A 24,276-nucleotide genomic window follows, 5' to 3' on the forward strand; every position below is an offset into this window, starting at 1 on the left:
TCCTCAGTGTGTAGTAGTCATCAGTGTGTGTAGTAGTCATCAGTGTGTAGTAGTCCTCAGTGTGTGTAGTAGTCATCAGTGTGTAGTAGTCCTCAGTGTGTGTAGTAGTCATCAGTGTGTAGCAGTCCTCAGTGTGTAGTAGTCATCAGTGTGTGTGTAGTAGTCCTCAGTGTGTAGTAGTCATCAGTGTGTAGTAGTCATCAGTGTGTTTAGTAGTCATCAGTGTGTTTAGTAGTCATCAGTGTGTAGTAGTCATCAGTGTGTAGTAGTCCTCAGTGTGTGTAGTAGTCCTCAGTGTGTAGTAGTCCTCAGTGTGTAGTAGTCATCAGTGTGTAGTAGTCCTCAGTGTGTAGGAGTCATCAGTGTGTGTAGTAGTCCTCAGTGTGTAGTAGTCCTCAGTGTTTAGCAGTCCTCAGTGTGTAGTAGTCATCAGTGTGTAGTAGTCCTCAGTGTGTAGTAGTCATCAGTGTGTGTAGTAGTCCTCAGTGTGTAGTAGTCCTCAGTGTTTAGTAGTCCTCAGTGTGTAGTAGTCCTCAGTGTGTATAGTGGGGCATGGCAGAGGAGTGGGGTGTGGAGGAGGGAGAGGACAGTCGGTTTGAGGAGGGGTGGCTGTAGGAGAGCATCGCCCCAGAATGACCCAGGAGGTAAGGGTTCATATGGTCATCAGAGGACTGGAGTCTGGACAGGGAGAGGTCAGAGGACTGGAGTCTGGACAGGGAGAGGTCAGAGGGCTGGAGTCTGGACAGGGAGAGGTCAGAGTAGAGACCCAGCTCAGCCTCTAACACACCTGTCTTCTGCTTAGCCCTGTTGTTCTTCCTGGAGACCTTACGGTTCCGGGTCTGGATGCCTTCCTTCTTCATGGTCAGAGGTCTGTTGACCTGAAGAGGAGAACAGAGGAACAGTGACATTAGTATGAATACTCCCCTGGATGAATGGACAGGATGAAATGCATAGGCCTACAAGAAAGGAAAGTATGTGTATTGATTCAATGAGAAAAAGAGGAGAGTAGCACTAGATATTAACAGTAGGCATTTTGGTAACTCTTTACTTGAAGCCTGAAAGTATAATGCTTTATGACTTGTTATAAGCATGTATGAGCCTTGATAATGTCTCATAATAAGGCTTATAATACATTTATATGTTACGTCTCTCTATTTTTCAACAATTCAACTGACTCAAAAATCGCGGTTATGTAGTGTAATGGAATGAGAAGCTGTGAGACTATTCAGAGAGCAGTTCATACGTTGTGTAGTTTGTAGTAGAGTCCACATGCATTACAGACTGGCTCTCCGCTGGCATTGCGTCTCCACAGCGTGGTGGTGCTAGTCTGACAGTTGGCGCAACGGGTCCCTGCACGCTTACTGACGAGCTGCATGGGGAGAGGAATGGAGATGTGTTTAACTTAGGAAATCACAGTGTGAGCAGGAGAGGAGAGGAGAGGAGAGGAGAGGAGAGGAGAGGAGAGGAGAGGAGAGGAGAGGAGAGGAGAGGAGAGGAGAGGAGAGGAGAGGAGAGGAGAGGAGAGGAGAGGAGAGGAGAGGAGAGGAGAGGAGAGGAGAGGAGAATGGAATGGAATGGAATGGAATGGAATGTATTGTATTACTGTCTTCAAGAAGTAAATTTGAGAGGAACATTTGAGAAGTAAATCCACAGCTGTCAGTAAATAACGTACCAGCCTCTTCTTGGGTCTGTTGAGAGGTCTGTTCTGGCCGTTCGTCTTGTGGTAGAGGCCACAGGCGTTACAGAGGTAGTGTCCCGTCCCGTCACGACGCCACAGAGGGGTGGCGGTCGCACCACAGTTCACACACTCACGGGCCTCTGGCAGAGGCACAGGAGCAGGGAGAGAACCACGTTAGACTTAAACATACTGCCACATTCAGACTTTTATTCACCTGTGTTCACATTACTCTGATGAAGAACATTGATGAAGGCCGAAACGCCAAGCTTTTAATAGTTGTTCAAATTAAATCATGTATTTTTTAATAGTGAGCAAGCGTTGCGCCTTTTCCTTTTTTCACGGTGGTTGAGAGCCCGCCACTTCTTTCCATATTCCATTCACCTGTCTAACAGCAGCATCATAATGAATCTATGATGGAGGTTAGTTTTGACCCGTGAAGTCTAGAAGAGTCCTCAAACATACATTTGTTGTCTGAAGGTTTGCGTGTGCACCCTGCTCTCATCTATACTTTGTGTTTGTCTCAGGATAAAGCTGACGTTATGATTGATCACGCTTCACTTTAGGGAAACAATGTGAGTGAGTGAGTGAGTGAGTGAGTGAGTGAGTGAGTGAGTGAGTGAGTGAGTGAGAGAGCGAGAGAGAGAGAGATCTTGTGCCCAATGTTGGTGTGAAACGAGAGCGAGAGAGAGAGAGAGAGAGAGAGAGAGAGAGAGAGAGAGAGAGAGAGGGAGGGAGAGAGAGAGAGACAGAGAGAGAGAGAGAGAGAGAGAGAGAGAGAGAGAGAGAGAGAGAGAGAGAGAGAGAGAGAGAGAGAGAGAGAGAGAGAGAGAGAGAGAGAGAGAGAGAGAGAGAGAGAGAGAGAGAGAGAGAGAGAGAGAGAGAGAGAGGGAAAGGGAGAGAGTAAGAGAGCTGTCAACTCACCTGGAGGAGAGAGATTTATCTTGTTTTGTAGTTTGGGGGAGTAGCAGTTGAAGGGGTACATGGCACCCCCAGGGGAGAAGCAGAGAGAGGCTGAGCTGTAGTCCTGCCCTGACACCCAGGGGTTGCTGTAGAAGCCCAGGGAGTGGCCGTAGGCCTGGGCAGAGTGTGGGTACCCATCCCCTGGTGCAGGGTTCAGGGTCAGGAAACTACTGCTACCTCCATCCTCACTGGGACTCAGCCTCTCCCCTTTCAAGGCCTCCTGAAGCCTTTCCTGACAGTCGTGCCCCGGGGAGTGGTGCTCGGCCCTGGGGTTGGTCAGGGAGGAGATGGGGGTTGTGGAGGAGAAGGAGGCGGAGGTGTGTGGGTGTAGAGGGCTCTTGGTGGTGGAGAATGGGCTGTTGTACCAGGAGGTTGAGGAGGAGCTGAGAGACTGGCCCCCAGAACACCCCTGCTCCAACCACTGGACACTACTGTTGACGTGGGAGGATGAAGAGTGCACCTGGTCAACTGGAACACAACAACACAAGAAGCGGAACTGTTAGTCTCTGAGTTGCTAGTGTAAGGCTGATTAGGAGGAATCATTAGATTTTTTTCAGAGACAGTGAAAATATTGTATTTAAGTCTTCCAAAAATAGCAAATGCCAATAAAACACGCTAGGTACAATTGATTAAATCCTAGCCACATACACCTAGCAGAGGACAACAAATGGTGATCAATCTAAAATACCCCACTGACCTGGACTGTGTCTGTACGGTGGTGCAGGCCAACTGTGGCTGGTGCCGGAGATGCATGAAGGCAGGCTGGTGAACTCAGACTCTGCTGAGTCATACGGCTGGTGCAGGGAGTACTGGGCAGAGTCTGGACCGGCCTTAGCCCTGTGGTTCTGGAGAGAGTCTGGACCGGCCTTAGCCCTGTGGTACTGGGCAGAGTCTGGACCGGCCTTAGCCCTGTGGTACTGGGAAGAGTCTGGACTGGCCTTAGCCCTGTGGTACTGGAGAGAGTCTGGACTGGCCTTAGCCCTGTGGTACTGGAGAGAGTCTGGACTGGCCTTAGCCCTGTGGTTCTGGAGAGAGTCTGGACTGGCTAGACTGATCTCTGTAGTAAAGCTGGACATGTCTTCAGGAGGGAACAAGGCCAGAGGGGACATCCAGCGAGACTGTTGCGCTGTAGAGCCCTCCATCAATGTGGAGGAGACTGGGATAATGGAGAGTTGACCACACCGTTACCCTGTTACACCTCTACCCTGCTACATCGTTACCCTGTTACACCTCTACCCTGCTACATCGTTACCCTGCTACACCTCTACCCTGCTACATCTTTACCCTGTTACACCTATACCCTGCTACACCGTTACCCTGTTACACCTCTACCCTGCTACATCGTTACCCTGTTACACCTCCACCCTGTTACACCTCTACCCTGTTACACCTCTACCCTGATACACCTCTACCCTGTTACACCTCTACCCTGTTACACCTCTACCCTGTTACACCTCTACCCTGTTACACCTCTACCCTGTTACACCGTTACCCTGCTACACCGTTACCCTGCTACACCTCTACCCTGTTACACATCTACCCTGCTACACCTCTACCCTGTTACACATCTACCCTGCTACACCGTTACCCTGTTACACCTCTACCCTGTTACACCTCTACCCTGATACACCTCTACCCTGTTACACCTCTACCATGTTACACCTCTACCCTGTTACACCTCTACCCTGTTACACCTCTACCCTGATACACCTCTACCCTGCTACATCGTTACCCTGTTACACCTCTACCCTGTTACACCTCTACCCTGTTACACCTCTACCCTGTTACACCTCTACCCTGTTACACCTCTACCCTGCTACACCTCTACCCTGTTACACCGTTACCCTGTTACACCTCTACCCTGTTACACCGTTACCCTGTTACACCTCTACCCTGTTACACCTCTACCCTGTTACACCTCTACCCTGATACACCTCTACCCTGTTACACCGTTACCCTGTTACACCTCTACCCTGTTACACCTCTACCCTGTTACACCTCTACCCTGTTACACCGTTACCCTGTTACACCTCTACCCTGTTACACCGTTACCCTGTTACACCTCTACCCTGTTACACCTCTACCATGTTACACATCTACCCTGCTACACCGTTACCCTGTTACACCTCTACCCTGTTACACCTCTACCCTGATACACCTCTACCCTGTTACACCTCTACCATGTTACACCTCTACCCTGTTACACCTCTACCCTGTTACACCTCTACCCTGATACACCTCTACCCTGCTACATCGTTACCCTGTTACACCTCTACCCTGTTACACCTCTACCCTGTTACACCTCTACCCTGTTACACCTCTACCCTGTTACACCTCTACCCTGCTACACCTCTACCCTGTTACACCGTTACCCTGTTACACCTCTACCCTGTTACACCGTTACCCTGTTACACCTCTACCCTGTTACACCTCTACCCTGTTACACCTCTACCCTGATACACCTCTACCCTGTTACACCGTTACCCTGTTACACCTCTACCCTGTTACACCTCTACCCTGTTACACCTCTACCCTGTTACACCGTTACCCTGTTACACCTCTACCCTGTTACACCGTTACCCTGTTACACCTCTACCCTGTTACACCTCTACCCTGTTACACCTCTACCCTGCTACACCGTTACCCTGTTACACCGTTACCCTGTTACACCTCTACCCTGTTACACCTCTACCCTGTTACACCTCTACCCTGTTACACCTCTGCCCTGTTACACCTCTACCCTGTTACACCTCTACCCTGTTACACCTCTACCCTGTTACACCTCTACCCTGTTACACCTCTACCCTGTTACACCTCTACCCTGTTACACCTCTACCCTGTTACACCTCTACCCTGCTACACCGTTACCCTGTTACACCTCTACCCTGTTACACCGTTACCCTGTTACACCTCTACCCTGTTACACCTCTACCCTGTTACACCTCTACCCTGTTACACCTCTACCCTGTTACACGTTACCCTGTTACACCTCTACCCTGTTACACCGTTACCCTGTTACACCTCTACCCTGTTACACCGTTACCCTGTTACACCTCTACCCTGTTACACCGTTACCCTGTTACACCTCTACCCTGTTACACCTCTACCCTGTTACACCTCTACCCTGATACACCGTTACCCTGTTACACCTCTACCCTGTTACACCTCTACCCTGTTACACCTCTACCCTGTTACACCGTTACCCTGTTACACCGTTACCCTGTTACACCTCTACCCTGTTACACCTCTACCCTGTTACACCTCTACCCTGTTACACCTCTACCCTGTTACACATCTACCCTGTTACACATCTACCCTGTTACACCTCTACCATGTTACACCTCTACCATGTTACACCTCTACCCTGTTACACCGTTACCCTGTTACACCTCTACCCTGTTACACCTCTACCCTGATACACCTCTACCCTGTTACACCTCTACCCTGTTACACCTCTACCATGTTACACCTCTACCCTGTTACACCTCTACCATGTTACACCTCTACCCTGATACACCTCTACCCTGTTACACCTCTACCCTGATACACCTCTACCCTGCTACACCGTTACCCTGCTACACCTCTACCATGTTACACCTCTACCCTGTTACACCTCTAACCTGTTACACCGTTACCCTGTTACACCTCTACCCTGTTACACCTCTACCCTGTTACACCTCTACCCTGTTACACCTCTACCCTGTTACACCGTTACCCTGTTACACCGTTACCCTGTTACACCTCTACCCTGTTACACCTCTACCCTGTTACACCGTTACCCTGTTACACCTCTACCCTGTTACACCTCTACCCTGTTACACCTCTACCCTGTTACACCTCTACCCTGATACACCTCAACCCTGCTACACCGTTACCCTGCTACATCATTACCATATTACACCTCTACCCTGTTACACCTCTACCCTGTTACACCTCTACCCTGTTACACCGTTACCCTGTTACACCGTTACCCTGTTACACCTCTACCCTGATACACCTCTACCCTGTTACACCTCTACCCTGATACACCTCTACCCTGTTACACCTCTACCCTGTTACACCTCTACCCTGTTACACCGTTACCCTGTTACACCTCTACCCTGTTACATACACCTCTACCCTGCTACACCTCTACCCTGTTACATACACCTCTACCCTGTTACACCTCTACCCTGTTACACCTCTACCCTGATACACCTCTACCCTGTTACACCTCTACCCTGTTACACCTCTACCCTGATACACCTCTACCCTGTTACACCGTTACCCTGTTACACCGTTACCCTGTTACACCTCTACCCTGTTACACCTCTACCCTGATACACCTCTACCCTGATACACCTCTACCCTGATACACCTCTACCCTGATACACCTCTACCCTGTTACACCTCTACCCTAATACACCTCTACCCTGTTACACCTCTACCCTGCTACACCGTTACCCTGTTACACCTCTACCCTGTTACACCTCTACCCTGTTACACCGTTACCCTGTTACACCGCTACCCTGATACACCTCTACCCTGTTACACCTCTACCCTGCTACACCGTTACCCTGTTACACCTCTACCCTGTTACACCGTTACCCTGTTACACCTCTACCCTGTTACACCGTTACCCTGTTACACCGTTACCCTGTTACACCTCTACCCTGTTACACCTCTACCCTGATACACCTCTACCCTGATACACCTCTACCCTGTTACACCTCTACCCTGATACACCTCTACCCTGTTACACCTCTACCCTGCTACACCGTTACCCTGTTACACCTCTACCCTGTTACACTGTTACCCTGTTACACCGTTACCCTGCTACACCTCTACCCTGTTACACCTCTACCCTGATACACCGTTACCCTGTTACACCTCTACCCTGTTACACCTCTACCCTGATACACCTCTACCCTGTTACACCTCTACCCTGATACACCTCTACCCTGTTACACCGTTACCCTGCTACACCTCTACCCTGATACACCTATACCCTGATACACCTCTACCCTGATACACCTCTACCCTGATACACCTCAACCCTGTACACAGTTACCCTGCTAAACCGTTACCCTGTTACACCTCTACCCTGTTACACCTCTACCCTGTTACACCTCTACCCTGTTACACCTCTACCCTGTTACACCTCTACCCTGTTACACCTCTACCCTGTTACACCTCTACCCTGTTACACCTCTACCCTGTTACACCTCTACCCTGATACACCTCTACCCTGTTACACCTCTACCCTGTTACACCTCTACCCTGATACACCTCTACCCTGTTACACCTCTACCCTGTTACACCTCTACCCTGTTACACCTCTACCCTGTTACACCTCTACCCTGATACACCTCCACCCTGTTACACCTCTACCCTGCTACACCGTCACCCTGTTACACCTCTACCCTGTTACACCTCTACCCTGTTACACCTCTACCCTGATACACCTCTACCCTGATACACCTCAACCCTGTTACACCTCTACCCTGTTACACCTCTACCCTGTTACACCTCTACCCTGTTACACCTCTACCCTGTTACACCGTTACCCTGTTACACCGTTACCCTGATACACCTCTACCCTGTTACACCTCTACCCTGTTACACCTCTACCCTGTTACACCGTTACCCTGTTACACCTCTACCCTGATACACCTCAACCCTGTTACACCTCTACCCTGTTACACCTCTACCCTGTTACACCGTTACCCTGTTACACCGTTACCCTGCTACACCTCTACCCTGTTACACCTCTACCCTGTTACACCTCTACCCTGATACACCTCTACCCTGTTACACCTCTACCCTGTTACACCTCTACCCTGATACACCTCTACCCTGTTACACCGTTACCCTGCTACACCTCTACCCTGTTACACCTCTACCCTGATACACCTCTACCCTGTTACACCTCTACCCTGTTACACCTCTACCCTGTTACACCGTTACCCTGTTACACCTCTACCCTGTTACACCTCTACCCTGTTACACCTCTACCCTGATACACCGTTACCCTGCTACACCTCTACCCTGTTACACCTCTACCCTGATACACCGTTACCCTGTTACACCTCTACCCTGTTACACCTCTACCCTGTTACACCTCTACCCTGCTACACCTCTACCTTGATACACCTCTACCCTGTTACACCTCTACCCTGTTACACCTCTACCCTGATACACCTCTACCCTGTTACACCTCTACCCTGTTACACCTCTACCCTGATACACCTCTACCCTGTTACACCTCTACCCTGATACACCGTTACCCTGTTACACCGTTACCCTGCTACACCTCTACCCTGTTACACCTCTACCCTGATACACCTCTACCCTGTTACACCTCTACCCTGCTACACCGTTACCCTGCTACACCGTTACCCTGCTACACCGTTACCCTGTTACACCTCTACCCTGTTACACCGTTACCCTGCTACACCGTTTCCCTGCTACACCGTTACCCTGTTACACCTCTACCCTGTTACACCTCTACCCTGTTACACCTCTACCCTGATACACCTCTACCCTGCTACATCGTTACCCTGCTACACCGTTACCCTGCTACACCGTTACCCTGATACACCTCTACCCTGTTACACCTCTACCCTGCAACACCGTTACCCTGCTACACCGTTACCCTGCTAAACCGTTACCCTGCATATCATTCAATTCAATTTCACTGTAGGAACCCTACAGTCTCTCTGTATATTACTATAGAAAGACTGATTATTACATCTGACTACATTTAGACAGACCTACAGAACTAAGCACTTACATTGATGACTGTTAATGAGGATGTCACTATTAGCAGATAACTTGTGATCGTTAGTAGTGATGGATCGTAATGATGATCGTCAGTAGTGATGGATCGTAATGATGATCGTTAGTAGTGATGGATCGTGATGATACAGTATGTTAGTAAATTCTTACATGGCAATGTAAATGAAAGTATCATTAACCAAATAAGTCATACATAAAGGTATTTAAACAACAGAGAATGACTTTTACTTGTGAAATGACATTGAAAGTAAAATACTATGATCTTGGACCAGGACTTGTTTGAAGATAATACTTAATTGAGCATGAATCCATAGTGAATCTACATTGAAGTTCAGCAACTAAATCCATAGTGAATCTACATTGAAGTTCAGCAACTAAATCCATAGTGAATCTACATTGAAGTTCAGCAACTAAATCCATAGTGAATCTACATTGAAGTTCAGCAACTAAATCCATAGTGAATCTACATTGAAGTTCAGCAACTAAATCCATAGTGAATCTACATTGAAGATCAGCAACTAAACAAGGGAAATTATTATAAGCTTATATAAGCATTTATAGTGGTTTACACATTTCATTTTATCTAGCCAGGAAAGTCCATTTATTAACACTTGCCACTGTCTACATTAAATGTAATATAAAGTGTTACCAACAAAATATGACTCACCGAATCAACCTGTTTTCAGGTCAGTGATGCTCTCCTCGGGGATAGCAGAGAGAGAAGAGATCTCCTGGATCAGGTCAGTGATGCTCTCCTCGGGGATAGCAGAGAGAGAAGAGATCTCCTGGATCAGGTCATGAAGACTAGAGATCTGGAACAGGTAACAATCAGGAGGAGTGTTGGTTGAGGCTGACGAGAGATAAAAGTGTGAGTGAATTCTGCTTTTCTTCTGTTTTAATTTTCTCCTCCTGTGAGCAAGAATCAAATCAAAGAAAAATAGTGGGAGATGTGGTTGGCACAGCCAGGGCACTATGGTAGAGGAGCAGAGACCGTCCGGTGCCTGTGTTAACACCAGGCAGAGGTTAGGGTTGAGGGGAGGAGGGGAGGGTGTGTGGTGTGTGGTGTGTGGTGTGGCTAAAGGACATGCAGCTACTTTCTCTGACAGGCGATGGAGGATACACCCACTGCTTGGGTGTCAGTTCGGTACCACAACACCCTAAACTATCTAGATTCCTCAGGGTGACTAGATCAGTAACTGACAGTAAGGAGAATAGATTTAGATTAGATAAATAGATTTAGATTAGATAGAGGTTAGACCAAAAACCTCTCAGTGGAACTATGGAACCACAATGTTTTAAAAGCATTTTATTACCAACAGTAAAACTTCATGATTTCGCTGGTGTTGTAAAAAAATAAAAATCCCATGTTGAAGTTACAGCATCAACAAACATCATTGATACATTATGTCAGATATCTGGATGTATAGACCGCCACACTAGTAGCACAATGCTATTTTTGCATTATCTTCACAGTGCAGCGTTGATGATACACAGATCGGTCAATAATATTGTCAAAAGTGAGAATGTACAGGACAAAAGAACATGTGATCCAAACGTAACGTTACAGACAGACACTTGGTGATTCCCAATAAAACAGTTACTGAACTCAACCAATAAAACAGTTACTGAACTCAACCAATAAAACAGTCACTGAACTCAACCAATAAAACAGTTACTGAACTCAACCAATAAAACAGTTACTGAACTCAACCAATAAAACAGTCACTGAACTCAACCAATAAAACAGTCACTGAACTCAACCAATAAAACAGTCACTGAACTCAACCAATAAAACAGTCACTGAACTCAACCAATAAAACAGTCACTGAACTCAACCAATAAAACAGTTACTGAACTCAACCAATAAAACAGTTACTGAACTCAACCAATAAAACAGTCACTGAACTCAACCAATAAAACAGTTACTGAACTCAACCAATAAAACAGTTACTGAACTCAACCAATAAAACAGTTACTGAACTCAACCAATAAAACGGTTACTGAACTCAACCAATAAAACAATTCACAAAGTAAAGCTTTCATATTAAAACGGTACAACTCTAGCAGTTGAGTGGGGAGCAGCAAATGCAAATCATGACAAACTCCGTCATATGGCTTTTCCATAGTGAGAGTACAGAGAGGGATGAAACTGTACAGGTAATTTGTTAACCAAAGTGTACAGACGGACGACCGGACGATTTACTGACTATTCACTCTCCTTTGTTCATTTAGGGAGGGAGTGTGTGGGTGGGGGGGTTGGACTAAGATCACACTGTTCAGGAGCAAAAAAAAAAAAATATATATATATATATAATAGAATTATCGTAAAATTAACTCTGTCCATAAGGTGTAGATAGTAAGTATAAGCTGGAAGTAGAGGCCTGGGCATTGTTGTTCACTAATTTACCCCAAGTAGGGAAAGGATGGCGGGGTTGAAAAGTAATAAAGGGGAGTATATATATATAAAACATGGGGGATTGGAAGTGATGCAGACAATTACATTGATAGAAGATACAATCTATCTACAATATTAAGCTGATCCACATCTACATGTAACAATCACACGTATTTAGACAGAGAGCACATCTCTCGAAGCAGGTGTCTTTAGACAGAGAGCACATCTCTGGAAGCAGGTGTCTTTAGACAGAAAGCACATCTCTCGAAGCAGGTGTCTTTAGACAGAGAGCACATCTCTGGAAGCAGGTGTCTTTAGACAGAAAGCACATCTCTGGAAGCAGGTGTCTTTAGACAGAAAGCACATCTCTTGAAGCAGGTGTCTTTAGACAGAGAGCACATCTCTTGAAGCAGGTGTCTTTAGACAGAGAGCACATCTCTTGAAGCAGGTGTCTTTAGACAGAGAGCACATCTCTCAAAGCAGGTGTCTTTAGACAGAGAGCACATCTCTGGAAGCAGGTGTCTTTAGACAGAGAGCACATCTCTCAAAGCAGGTGTCTTTAGACAGAGAGCACATCTCTTGAAGCAGGTGTCTTTAGACAGAGAGCACATCTCTTGAAGCAGGTGTCTTTAGACAGAGAGCACATCTCTCAAAGCAGGTGTCTTTAGACAGAGAGCACATCTCTGGAAGCAGGTGTCTTTAGACAGAGAGCACATCTCTCAAAGCAGGTGTCTTTAGACAGAGAGCACATCTCTCAAAGCAGGTGTCTTTAGACAGAGAGCACATCTCTTGAAGCAGGTGTCTTTAGACAGAGAGCACATCTCTCAAAGCAGGTGTCTTTAGACAGAAAGCACATCTCTGGAAGCAGGTGTCTTTAGACAGAGAGCACATCTCTCAAAGCAGGTGTCTTTAGACAGAAAGCACATCTCTTGAAGCAGGTGTCTTTAGACAGAAAGCACATCTCTTGAAGCAAGTGTCTTTAGACAGAGAGCACATCTCTCAAAGCAGGTGTCTTTAGACAGAAAGCACATCTCTTGAAGCAGGTGTCTTTAGACAGAGAGCACAACTCTTTGATGAATGATAACCAGTATACAGATGTAGGATCTATTTTGTTGATTATAATTTTTCTGCACGGCAGGAAATGCAAACTTGTAGTGTATTCAAGGTTTAAAAACGCTTCTAAAGTTTGTAATTTACACTTTAACATTTCAGATTTGCCCTAAAATAAAATGAATCAACCCCTACAAAAAATACACATTAATTATAATCCACATAATAATTTACATGTCCTGTTGTTGCAGGATTATTTTCCTGCTGTAGCAAACTGCTTCAAATTAAGATCCTACATCTGTAGTTCTATAAATAGCTTACAAGCTAAAGTCATGAAAATGATTTGATGAATGACACTCAGTTTAGTTCTATAAATAGCAACTACACCAGCCATAGCTGCCTGCCTTTGCATGTTGTAGAGATATCAGCAGTGTTTCCTTTATAGCTTTTGAACAATGCCAGGCTGGCTGAGTGGCACACTATCCTGCAGGCCAAAATGGAGGATTAGTGGCACACTGTACTGCAGGCCAAAATGGAGGATTAGTGGCACACTGTACTGCAGGCCAAAATGGAGGATTAATGGCACACTGTACTGCAGGCCAAAATGGAGGATTAGTGGCACACTGTACTACAGGCCAAAATGGAGGATTAATGGCACACTGTACTGCAGGCCAAAATGGAGGATTAGTGGCACACTGTACTGTAGGCCAAAATGGAGGATTAATGGCACACTGTACTGTAGGCCAAAATGGAGGATTAATGGCACACTGTACTGTAGGCCAAAATGGAGGATTAGTGGCACACTGTACTGTAGGCCAAAATGGAGGATTAATGGCACACTGTACTGCAGGCCAAAATGGAGGATTAATGGCACACTGTACTGTAGGCCAAAATGGAGGATTAGTGGCACACTGTACTGCAGGCCAAAATGGAGGATTAATGGCACACTGTACTGCAGGCCAAAATGGAGGATTAGTGGCACACTGTACTGTAGGCCAAAATGGAGGATTAGTGGCACACTGTCCTGTAGGCCAAAATGGAGGATTAGTGGCACACTGTACTGTAGGCCAAAATGGAGGATTAATGGCACACTGTACTGCAGGCCAAAATGGAGGATTAATGGCACACTGTACTGTAGGCCAAAATGGAGGATTAGTGGCACACTGTACTGTAGGCCAAAATGGAGGATTAATGGCACACTGTACTGTAGGCCAAAATGGAGGATTAGTGGCACACTGTACTGTAGGCCAAAATGGAGGATTAATGGCACACTGTACTGCAGGCCAAAATGGAGGATTAATGGCACACTGTACTGTAGGCCAAAATGGAGGATTAGTGGCACACTGTCCTGTAGGCCAAAATGGAGGATTAGTGGCACACTGTACTGCAGGCCAAAATGGAGGATTAATGGCACACTGTACTGTAGGCCAAAATGGAGGATTAGTGGCACACTGTACTGTAGGCCAAAATGGAGGATTAGTGGCACACTGTACTGCAGGCCAAAATGGAGGATTAGTGGCACACTGTACTGTAGGCCAAAATGGAGGATTAGTGGCACACTGTACTGTAGGCCAAAATGGAGAATTAATGGCACACTGTACTGTAGGCCAAAATGGAGGATTAATGGCACACTGTACTGTAGGCCAAAATGGAGGATTAATGGCACACTGTACTGCAGGCCAAAATGGAGGATTAATGGCACACTGTACTGCAGGCCAAAATGGAGGATTAATGGCACACTGTACTGTAGGCCAAAATGGAGGATTAATGGCACACTGTACTGTAGGCCAAAATGGAGGATTAATGGCACACTGTACTGCAGGCCAAAATGGAGGATTAATGGCACACTGTACTGTAGGCCAAAATGGAGGATTAATGGCACACTGTACTGTAGGCCAAAATGGAGGATTAATGGCACACTGTACTGTAGGCCAAAATGGAGGATTAATGGCACACTGTACTGTAGGCCAAAATGGAGGATTAATGGCACACTGTACTGCAGGCCAAAATGGAGGATTAATGGCACACTGTACTGCAGGCCAAAATGGAGGATTAGTGGCACACTGTACTGCAGGCCAAAATGGAGGATTAATGGCACACTGTACTGCAGGCCAAAATGGAGGATTAATGGCACACTGTACTGCAGGCCAAAATGTGTGTTTTTTGGCCTGCAGGACAGTGTGCCACTTCCTGGGGTCCAGCAAAATTAAGGCAGTTATACGTTTTTTTTAAACAATACAATACATTTACAGCAGATGTCATAACATATTAAGTGTGTGCCCTCAGGCCCCTACTCTACTACCACATATTTACAACATAAAATCCATGTGTACGTGTGTATAGTGTGTATGTTATCATGTGTGTGTAGAGTGTGTGTCTGTGCCTATGTTTGTGTCTCTTCACAGTCCCCGCTGTTCCATAAGGTGTATTTTTATCTGTTTTTTAAATCTAATTTTACTGCTTGCATGAGTTACTTGATGTGGAATAGAGTTCCATGTAGTCATGGCTCTATGTAGTACTGTGCGCCTCCCATAGTCTGTTCTGGACTTGGGGACTGTGAAGAGACCTCTGGTGGCATGTCTTGTGGGGTATGCATGGGTGTCTGAGCTGTGTGCCAGTAGTTCAAACAGACAGCTCGGTTCATTCAACATGTCAATACCTCTCACAAATACAAGTAGTGATGAAGTTAATCTCTACTCTACTTTGAGCCAGGAGAGATTGACATGCATATTATCAATGTTTGTTCTCTGTGTACATCCAAGGGCCAGCCGTGCTGCCCTGTTCTGAGCCATTTGCAATTTTCCTGAGTCCCTCTTTGTGGCACCTGTAGGACCTGCCTTGTTGATAGTGTTGTTAAGAAGGCAGAGCAGCACTTTATTATGGACAGACTTTCTCCCCATCTTAGCTACTGTTGTATCAATATGTTTTGACCATGATAGTTTACAATCCAGGGTTACTCCAAGCAGTTTAGTCACCTCAACTTGCTCAATTTCCACATTATTTATTACAAGATTTAGTTGAGGTTTAGGGTTTAGTGAATGATTTGTCCCAAATACAATGCTTTTAGTTTTTGAAATATTTAGGACTAATTTATTCCTTGCCACCCATTCTGAAACTAACTGCAGCTCTTTGTTAAGTGTTGCAGTCATTTCAGTTGCTGTAGTAGCTGACGGGTATAACCTTGCCTGATAACCAGGTGGCGAATCGCATCTCTGCATGTCTGGCAGACATATCAGTGTGGATGTTGGATCACCACCTCAAGCTGAACCTCGGCAAGACGGAGCTGCTCTTCCTCCCGGGGAAGGACTGCCCACTCCATGATCTCGCCATCACGGTTGACAACTCCATTGTGTCCTCCTCCCAGTGTGCAAAGAACCTTGGCGTGACCCTGGACAACACCCTGTCGTTCTCCGCTAACATCAAAGCGGTGACCCGATCCTGCAGGTTCATGCTCTACAACATTCGCAGAGTACGACCCTGCCTTACACAGAAAACGGCACAGGTCCTAATCCAGGCACTTGTCATCTCCCGTCTGGATTACTGCAACTCGCTGTTGGCTGGGCTCCCTGCCTGTGCCATCAAACCCCTACAACTTATCCAGAACGCTGCAGCCCGTCTGGTGTTTGACCTTCCCAAGTTCTCTCATGTCACCCTGCTCCTCCGCACACTCCACTGGCTTCCAGTTGAGGCTCGCATCTACTACAAGACCATGGTGCTTGCCTACGGAGCTGTGAGGGGAACGACACCTCCTTACCTTCAGGCTCTGATCAGACCCTACACCCAAACGAGGGCACTACGTTCATCCACCTCTGGCCTGCTAGCTCCCCTACCTTTACGGAAGCACAGTTCCCGCTCAGCCCAGTCAAAGCTATTTGCTGCTCTGGCACCCCAATGGTGGAACAAGTTCCCCCATGACGCCAGGACAGTGGAGTCACTGACCACCTTCCAGAGACACTTGAAACCCTACTTTAAGGAATACCTGGAATAGTATAAAGTAATCCTTCTACTCCCCCACCCCCCCATAAAAAAAAGTATTTAAAAAATGGTTGTCCCACTGGCTATCATAAGTTGAATGCACCAATTTGTAAGTCGCTCTGGATAAGAGCCCCTGCTACATGATGTAAACGTAAATGTGTTGAGTCAACCGCATACATAGACACACTAGCTTTACTCAAAGCCAGTGGCATGTCGTTAGTAAAGATTTTAAAAAGTAAGGGGCCTAGGCAGCTGCCCTGGGGAATTCCTGATTCTACCTGGATTTTGTTGGAGGATGAGTGAGACTAGTTCAAGGCCTCCATGTTCTACTGACAGAGACAGACAGGGACAGAGACAGGGACAGAGACAGAGACATAGACAGGGACAGAGACAGAGACAGGGCAGGTAGGTAGACAGACAGGGATAGAGACAGACAGAAACAGAGACAGACCGAGACAGAGACGGGGACAGAGAGACAGGGTAGGTAGGGCAGGGAGAAAGACAGACAGAGACAGGACAGAGCAGGCAGAGAGAGAGAGAGACAGAGAAAGAGACAGCGACAGACAGACACAGAGACAGACAAATACAGACAGACAGAAACAGACAGACAGAGATGGAGACAGAGATAGAGCAGGCAGAGAGAGACAGACAGACAGAGACAGACAGAGCAGGCAGGGCAGGGAGAAAGCTTGAGTAAGAGAGGTGGTTGAGTGAAGCCAAACTCATGCGACGAGTAACCTTGCCTGTGACTTGAAGACTGAGCAAATCCCTACAGTAGCGGTTCCCAAACTAGGGGTTACGACCCTATGTTGGGTCACCTGATATGAAAATGGGGTCACGGGAGAATTTCCTAAATCGTGATGAAAAAAGGGGGACATGTCCACAGAAATAAACAAAAACCCTCCCCAGTGAAAGTTGTGCCCCGGGCAGAGACCATGATATTACCGGCCGCAACTGATATGGTGAAAACAATGTGCGGGAAGGCAGAGGCACAGAAACTCGCATCAATACCTTTGTCAGATAACACTGCTAAACAAATCATTTATGCTATTGCTAGCAATCAAGAGGAAACTGACTGAACAACTCAAAAACTCCCCAGTTTATGCTCTCCAAATGGGCGTTAGCTGTGAGGGCCGAGATGCCCGTGCATTGACTTTTTGTTCGCTATACATGTCGGGGGATATTATTCACAAGGACATATTGTTCTGTCTTACGATTCCCGAGCATGAAACGGCACAGGGGATGCTATTCACAAGGACATATTGTTCTGTCTTACGATTCCCGAGCATGAAACGGCACAGGGGATGCTATACACAAGGACATATTGTTCTGTCTTACGATTCCCGAGCATGAAACGGCACAGGGGATGCTATTCACAAGGACATATTGTTCTGTCTTACGATTCCCGAGCATGAAATGGCACAGGGGATGCTATTCACAAGGACATATTGTTCTGTCTTACGATTCCCGAGCATGAAACGGCACAGGGGATGCTATTCACAAGGACATATTGTTCTGTCTTACGATTCCCGAGCATGAAACGGCACAGGGGATGCTATTCACAAGGACATATTGTTCTGTCTTACGATTCCCGAGCATGAAACGGCACAGGGGATGCTATTCACAAGGACATATTGTTCTGTCTTACGATTCCCGAGCATGAAACGGCACAGGGGATGCTATTCACAAGGACATATTGTTCTGTCGTACGATTCCCGAGCATGAAACGGCACAGGGGATGCTATTCACAAGGACATATTGTTCTGTCTTACGATTCCCGAGCATGAAACGGCACAGGGGATGCTATTCACAAGGACATATTGTTCTGTCTTACGATTCCCGAGCATGAAACGGCACAGGGGATGCTATTCACAAGGACATATTGTTCTGTCTTACGATTCCCGAGCATGAAACGGCACAGGGGATGCTATTCACAAGGACATATTGTTCTGTCTTATGATTCCCGAGCATGAAACGCCACAGGGGATGTTCAGTGTGCTGCGTGGCTATATTGACGAAAAACAGATTCCATGGGATCGAATGGTGGGCTTTTGCACAGATGGGGCTCCATCTATGGCGGGACGGCGGGCAGGCCTCTGCTCCATCTATGGTGGGACGGCGGGCAGGCCTCTGCTCCATCTATGGTGGGACGGCGGGCAGGCCTCTGCTCCATCTATGGCGGGACGGCGGGCAGGCCTCTGCTCCATCTATGGCGGGACGGCAGGCAGGCCTCTGCTCCATCTATGGTGGGACGGCGGGCAGGCCTCTGCTCCATCTATGGCGGGACGGCGGGCAGGCCTCTGCTCCATCTATGGCGGGACGGCGGGCAGGCCTCTGCACTCTAGTTATAAATGTGTCTCCCTCGGCCATATGGAGGCATTGTATGACACACCGAGAGCAACTGGCGGCAGAAGAGCTGAGTACAGAACTCAAGAGATGTACTGCAGCAGGTAACTTCGATTGTAACCTACTCCTCTCCCCTGTAACTATTCCCCAGGTCGTTGCTGTAAATGAGAATGTGTTCTCGGTCAACTTACCTGGTAAAATAAGGGTTAAATTAAATAAAATATAAAAACATCAAACCACATCCACACGCCTGTTTTCAAAACTATGTGGAGATGTGGGATCAGAGCATGACAATGTTCTATTTCACACCGAGGCTTGGTGGTTATCATTAAGAGAGGAACTGTTGTCATTCACAATAGATGCAACAAAAAAACAGACTTGGTTGACTTTCTGTGCAATGAAAAGAAAATGTGTCTCCTTGACTATGTAACAGACATATTTGTGAAACTGAACGAACTGAACGCAAGCATGCAGGGGAAATACAAAAACATTATACAGACGAGTGACCAAGTCAGTGGATTCAGAGGAAATCATTCTTATAGGAGAGAGAGTCTTTCAAAAGCGAAATGCATATGTGGGAACTCCTTCGAGACTTTTGGAAAAGCATTCCAGGTGAAGCTGGTTGAGATAATGCCAAGAGTGTGCAAAGCTGTGATCAATGCAAAGGATTGCTATTTGAAGAATCTCAAATATAAAACATATTTTGATTTGTTTAACACTTTTTTTGGTTACTACATGATTCCATATGAGTTATTTCATAGTTTTAATCCATTTGACTGTGATCCTGGCTCAGTTGACATGACGGTAAGTGAAATCGAACAACTGATCGAGCTGTTAAGTGACTGAATGCATTCAACAGGTCACTACGGAGGAGTTTTGGTTCCTGACTCAAAGGGCATACCCTGCCTTCTAAAGGGAATACCCTGCCTTCTAAAGGGAATACCCTGCCTTCTAAAGGGAATACCCTGCCTTCTAAAGGGAATACCCTGCCTTCTAAAGGGAATACCCTGCCTTCTAAATGGAATACCCTGCCTTCTAAAGGGAATACCCTGCCTTCTAAAGGGAATACCCTGCCTTCTAAAGGGAATACCCTGCCTTCTAAAGGGAATACCCTGCCTTCTAAAGGGAATACCCTGCCTTCTAAAGGGAATACCCTGCCTTCTAAAGGGAATACCCTGCCTTCTAAAGGGAATACCCTGCCTTCTAAAGGGAATACCCTGCCTTCTAAAGGGAATACCCTGCCTTCTAAAGGGAATACCCTGCCTTCTGAAGGGAATACCCTGCCTTCTAAAGGGAATACCCTGCCTTCTAAAGGGAATACCCTGCCTTCTAAAGGGAATACCCTGCCTTCTAAAGGGAATACCCTGCCTTCTAAAGGGAATACCCTGCCTTCTAAAGGGAATACCCTGCCTTCTAAAGGGAATACCCTGCCTTCTAAAGGGAATACCCTGCCTTCTAAAGGGAATACCCTGCCTTCTAAAGGGAATACCCTGCCTTCTAAAGGGAATACCCTGCCTTCTAAAGGGAATACCCTGCCTTCTAAAGGGAATACCCTGCCTTCTAAAGGGAATACCCTGCCTTCTAAAGGGAATACCCTGCCTTCTAAAGGGAATACTCTGCCTTCTAAAGGGAATACCCTGCCTTCTAAAGGGAATACCCTGCCTTCTAAGGGAATACCCTGCCTTCTAAAGGGAATACCCTGCCTTCTAAAGGGAATACCCTGCGTTCTAAAGGGAATACCCTGCGTTCTAAAGGGAATACCCTGCCTTCTAAAGGGAATACCCTGCCTTCTAAAGGGAATACCCTGCCTTCTAAAGGGAATACCCTGCCTTCTAAAGGGAATACCCTGCCTTCTAAAGGGAATACCCTGCCTTCTAAAGGGAATACCCTGCCTTCTAAAGGGAATACCCTGCCTTCTAAAGGGAATACCCTGCCTTCTAAAGGGAATACCCTGCCTTCTAAAGGGAATACCCTGCCTTCTAAAGGGAATACCCTGCCTTCTAAAGGGAATACCCTGCCTTCTAAAGGGAATACCCTGCGTTCTAAAGGGAATACCCTGCCTTCTAAAGGGAATACCCTGCCTTCTAAAGGGAATACCCTGCCTTCTAAAGGGAATACCCTGCGTTCTAAAGGGAATACCCTGCCTTCTAAAGGGAATACCCTGCCTTCTAAAGGGAATACCCTGCCTTCTAAAGGGAATACCCTGCCTTCTAAAGGGAATACCCTGCCTTCTAAAGGGAATACCCTGCCTTCTAAAGGGAATACCCTGCCTTCTAAAGGGAATACCCTGCCTTCTAAAGGGAATACCCTGCCTTCTAAAGGGAATACCCTGCCTTCTAAAGGGAATACCCTACCTTCTAACTCTGAGCATTAATGCCACGTTCAAAACAACTGAACTCGAAACTGGAAACTCTGAAATCTCTGACTTCTGACTTCAGTGCGTTCGAGACAACAACAAAAAAATAAAAATAAAAACTCAGACTGAGAAAAATCGTTTTGAACAGTCCTCCAACTCAGAATTCCAACTTGGGAACTCGGGCCTCTTTCTAAAGCTCCGGCTATCCGACCTGAAGATCACTGACGTCATGATTTGACCTCTGATTTTTCAGAGTTCCCAGTTGTCTTGATAGCACCATCAGTGCTCTCGTCTGCATTAAAACCAGCAGAGACAGCAGAGATGAGGTGTGCACTGTGGACCACGCCTCCTGACTTTGAGAAGCTCAGACGCAACATGCATCAAGCACACCCATCTCATTAGTGATGGTGAGATAAGATACAATTGAAGTCGGAAGTTTACATACACCTTAGCCAAATACATTTAAACTCAGTTTTTCACAATTCCTGACATTTAATCCTAGTAAAAATTCCCTTTCTTAGGTCAGTTAGGATCACCATTTGATGCATGATGCTGCCACCCCCGTGCTTCACGGTTGGGATGGTGTTCTTCGGCTTGCAAGCTCACCCCTTTTTCCTCCAAACATAACGATGGTCATTATGGCCAAACAGTTCTATTTTTGTTTCATCAGACCAGAAGACATTTCTTCAAAAAGTACGATCTTTGTCCCCATGTGCAGTTGCAAACCGTAGTCTGGCTTTTTTATGGCGGTTTTGGAGCAGTGGCTTCTTCCTTGCTGAGCAGCCTTTCAGGTTATGTCGATATAGGACTCGTTTTACTGTGGATGTAGATACTTTTGTACCTGTTTCCTCCAGCATCTTCACAAGGTCCTTTGCTGTTGTTCTGGGATTGATTTGCACTTTTCGCACCAAAGTACGTTCATCTCTAGGAGACAGAACGCGTCTCCTTCCTGAGTGGTATGACGGCTGCGTGGTCCCATGGTGTTTATACTTGTGTACCACTGTTTTTTTTTGTTTTTTATCTTTTTTCTTTTTTTTTTTTTTTTGGGGGGTAGATCAGCTTAATATTGCAGATAGATTGTAACTTCCATCAATGTAATTGTCTGCATCACTTCCAATCCCCCATGTTTTATATATATATATATATATATATATATATATATATATATATACTCCCCCTTTATTACTTTTCAACCCCGCCATCCTTTCCCTACTTGGGATAAATTAGTGAACAACAATGCCCAGGCCTCTACTTCCAGCTTATACGTACTACTGTTTGTACTATTGTTTGTACAGATGAACGTGGTACCTTCAGGTGTTTGGAAATTGCTCCCAAGGATGAACCAGACTTGTGGAGGTCTACAATTTTTTTTCTGAGGTCTTGGCTGATTATTATGCGTGTGCTTTTAATTGATGGCGACTTTGTGTGAAGTGAATACACTAGGCTAAAGGCTTCAATGCAACCTGTTTAGATAATGAGCTACAGTATTTTATTTTTTTCCCAGTCTGCTGCTGCACATGTGTATTTTGTGGAATTGCATTAGTGCGATATTGGGGGGGAAATGTTGTAATTTCCCAGGTCTTGTCATTTGATTTTTTTCGGGAAATGTGAAGAGTGGTCCCAGGACAGTCCCGGTGTTAATCCCTACTCGGTGTAACATACTATGGGGACATACAATCACACCTAGCCGGCTCAGAGGGTCCCGGGACAGTCCCGGTGTTAATCCCTACTCGGTGTAACATACTATGGGGACATACAATCACACCTAGCCGGCTCAGAGGGTCGCAGGACAGTCCCGGTGTTAATCCCTACTCGGTGTAACATACTATGGGGACATACAATCACACCTAGCCGGCTCAGAGGGTCGCAGGACAGTCCCGGTGTTAATCCCTACTCGGTGTAACATACTATGGGGACATACAATCACACCTAGCCGGCTCAGAGGGTAGCAGGACAGTCCCGGTGTTAATCCCTACTCGGTGTAACATACTATGGGGACATACAATCACACCTAGCCGGCTCAGAGGGTCGCAGGACAGTCCCGGTGTTAATCCCTACTCGGTGTAACATACTATGGGGACATACAATCACACCTATCCGGCTCAGAGGGTCGCAGGACAGTCCCGGTGTTAATCCCTACTCGGTGTAACATACTATGGGGACATACAATCACACCTATCCGGCTCAGAGGGTCGCAGGACAGTCCCGGTGTTAATCCCTACTCGGTGTAACATACTATGGGGACATACAATCACACCTATCCGGCTCAGAGGGTCGCAGGACAGTCCCGGTGTTAATCCCTACTCGGTGTAACATACTATGGGGACATACAATCACACCTATCCGGCTCAGAGGGTCGCAGGACAGTCCCGGTGTTAATCCCTACTCGGTGTAACATACTATGGGGACATACAATCACACCTAGCCGGCTCAGAGGGTCGCAGGACAGTCCCGGTGTTAATCCCTACTCGGTGTAACATACTATGGGGACATACAATCACACCTAGCCGGCTCAGAGGGTCGCAGGACAGTCCCGGTGTTAATCCCTACTCGGTGTAACATACTATGGGGACATACAATCACACCTATCCGGCTCAGAGGGTCGCAGGACAGTCCCGGTGTTAATCCCTACTCGGTGTAACATACTATGGGGACATACAATCACACCTATCCGGCTCAGAGGGTAGCAGGACAGTCCCGGTGTTAATCCCTACTCGGTGTAACATACTATGGGGACAT

General features: G+C 46.7%; 1 protein-coding gene across 1 annotated transcript in view; it reads right to left on the reverse strand.

Moving 5' to 3' along the window:
* Positions 1 to 484: 484 nt before the first annotated feature.
* The window catches only part of LOC121546599 (GATA-binding factor 2), a 30,631-nt gene continuing 6,839 nt past the window's right edge, over positions 485 to 24,276 (reverse strand). Inside the window, exons 3-8 of the mRNA XM_045209280.1 lie at positions 10,092 to 10,227; positions 3,336 to 3,794; positions 2,600 to 3,106; positions 1,673 to 1,818; positions 1,244 to 1,369; positions 485 to 878 (exon numbers count right to left, since the gene is read on the reverse strand). Coding sequence (XP_045065215.1) covers positions 534 to 878; positions 1,244 to 1,369; positions 1,673 to 1,818; positions 2,600 to 3,106; positions 3,336 to 3,794; positions 10,092 to 10,227 — 1,719 coding nt within the window. The 3' untranslated portion in view covers positions 485 to 533. The remainder of the gene's footprint in view (positions 879 to 1,243; positions 1,370 to 1,672; positions 1,819 to 2,599; positions 3,107 to 3,335; positions 3,795 to 10,091; positions 10,228 to 24,276) is intronic.

This window comes from Coregonus clupeaformis, chromosome 30, assembly GCF_020615455.1.
Source record: "Coregonus clupeaformis isolate EN_2021a chromosome 30, ASM2061545v1, whole genome shotgun sequence".
NCBI lineage: Eukaryota > Metazoa > Chordata > Actinopteri > Salmoniformes > Salmonidae > Coregonus > Coregonus clupeaformis.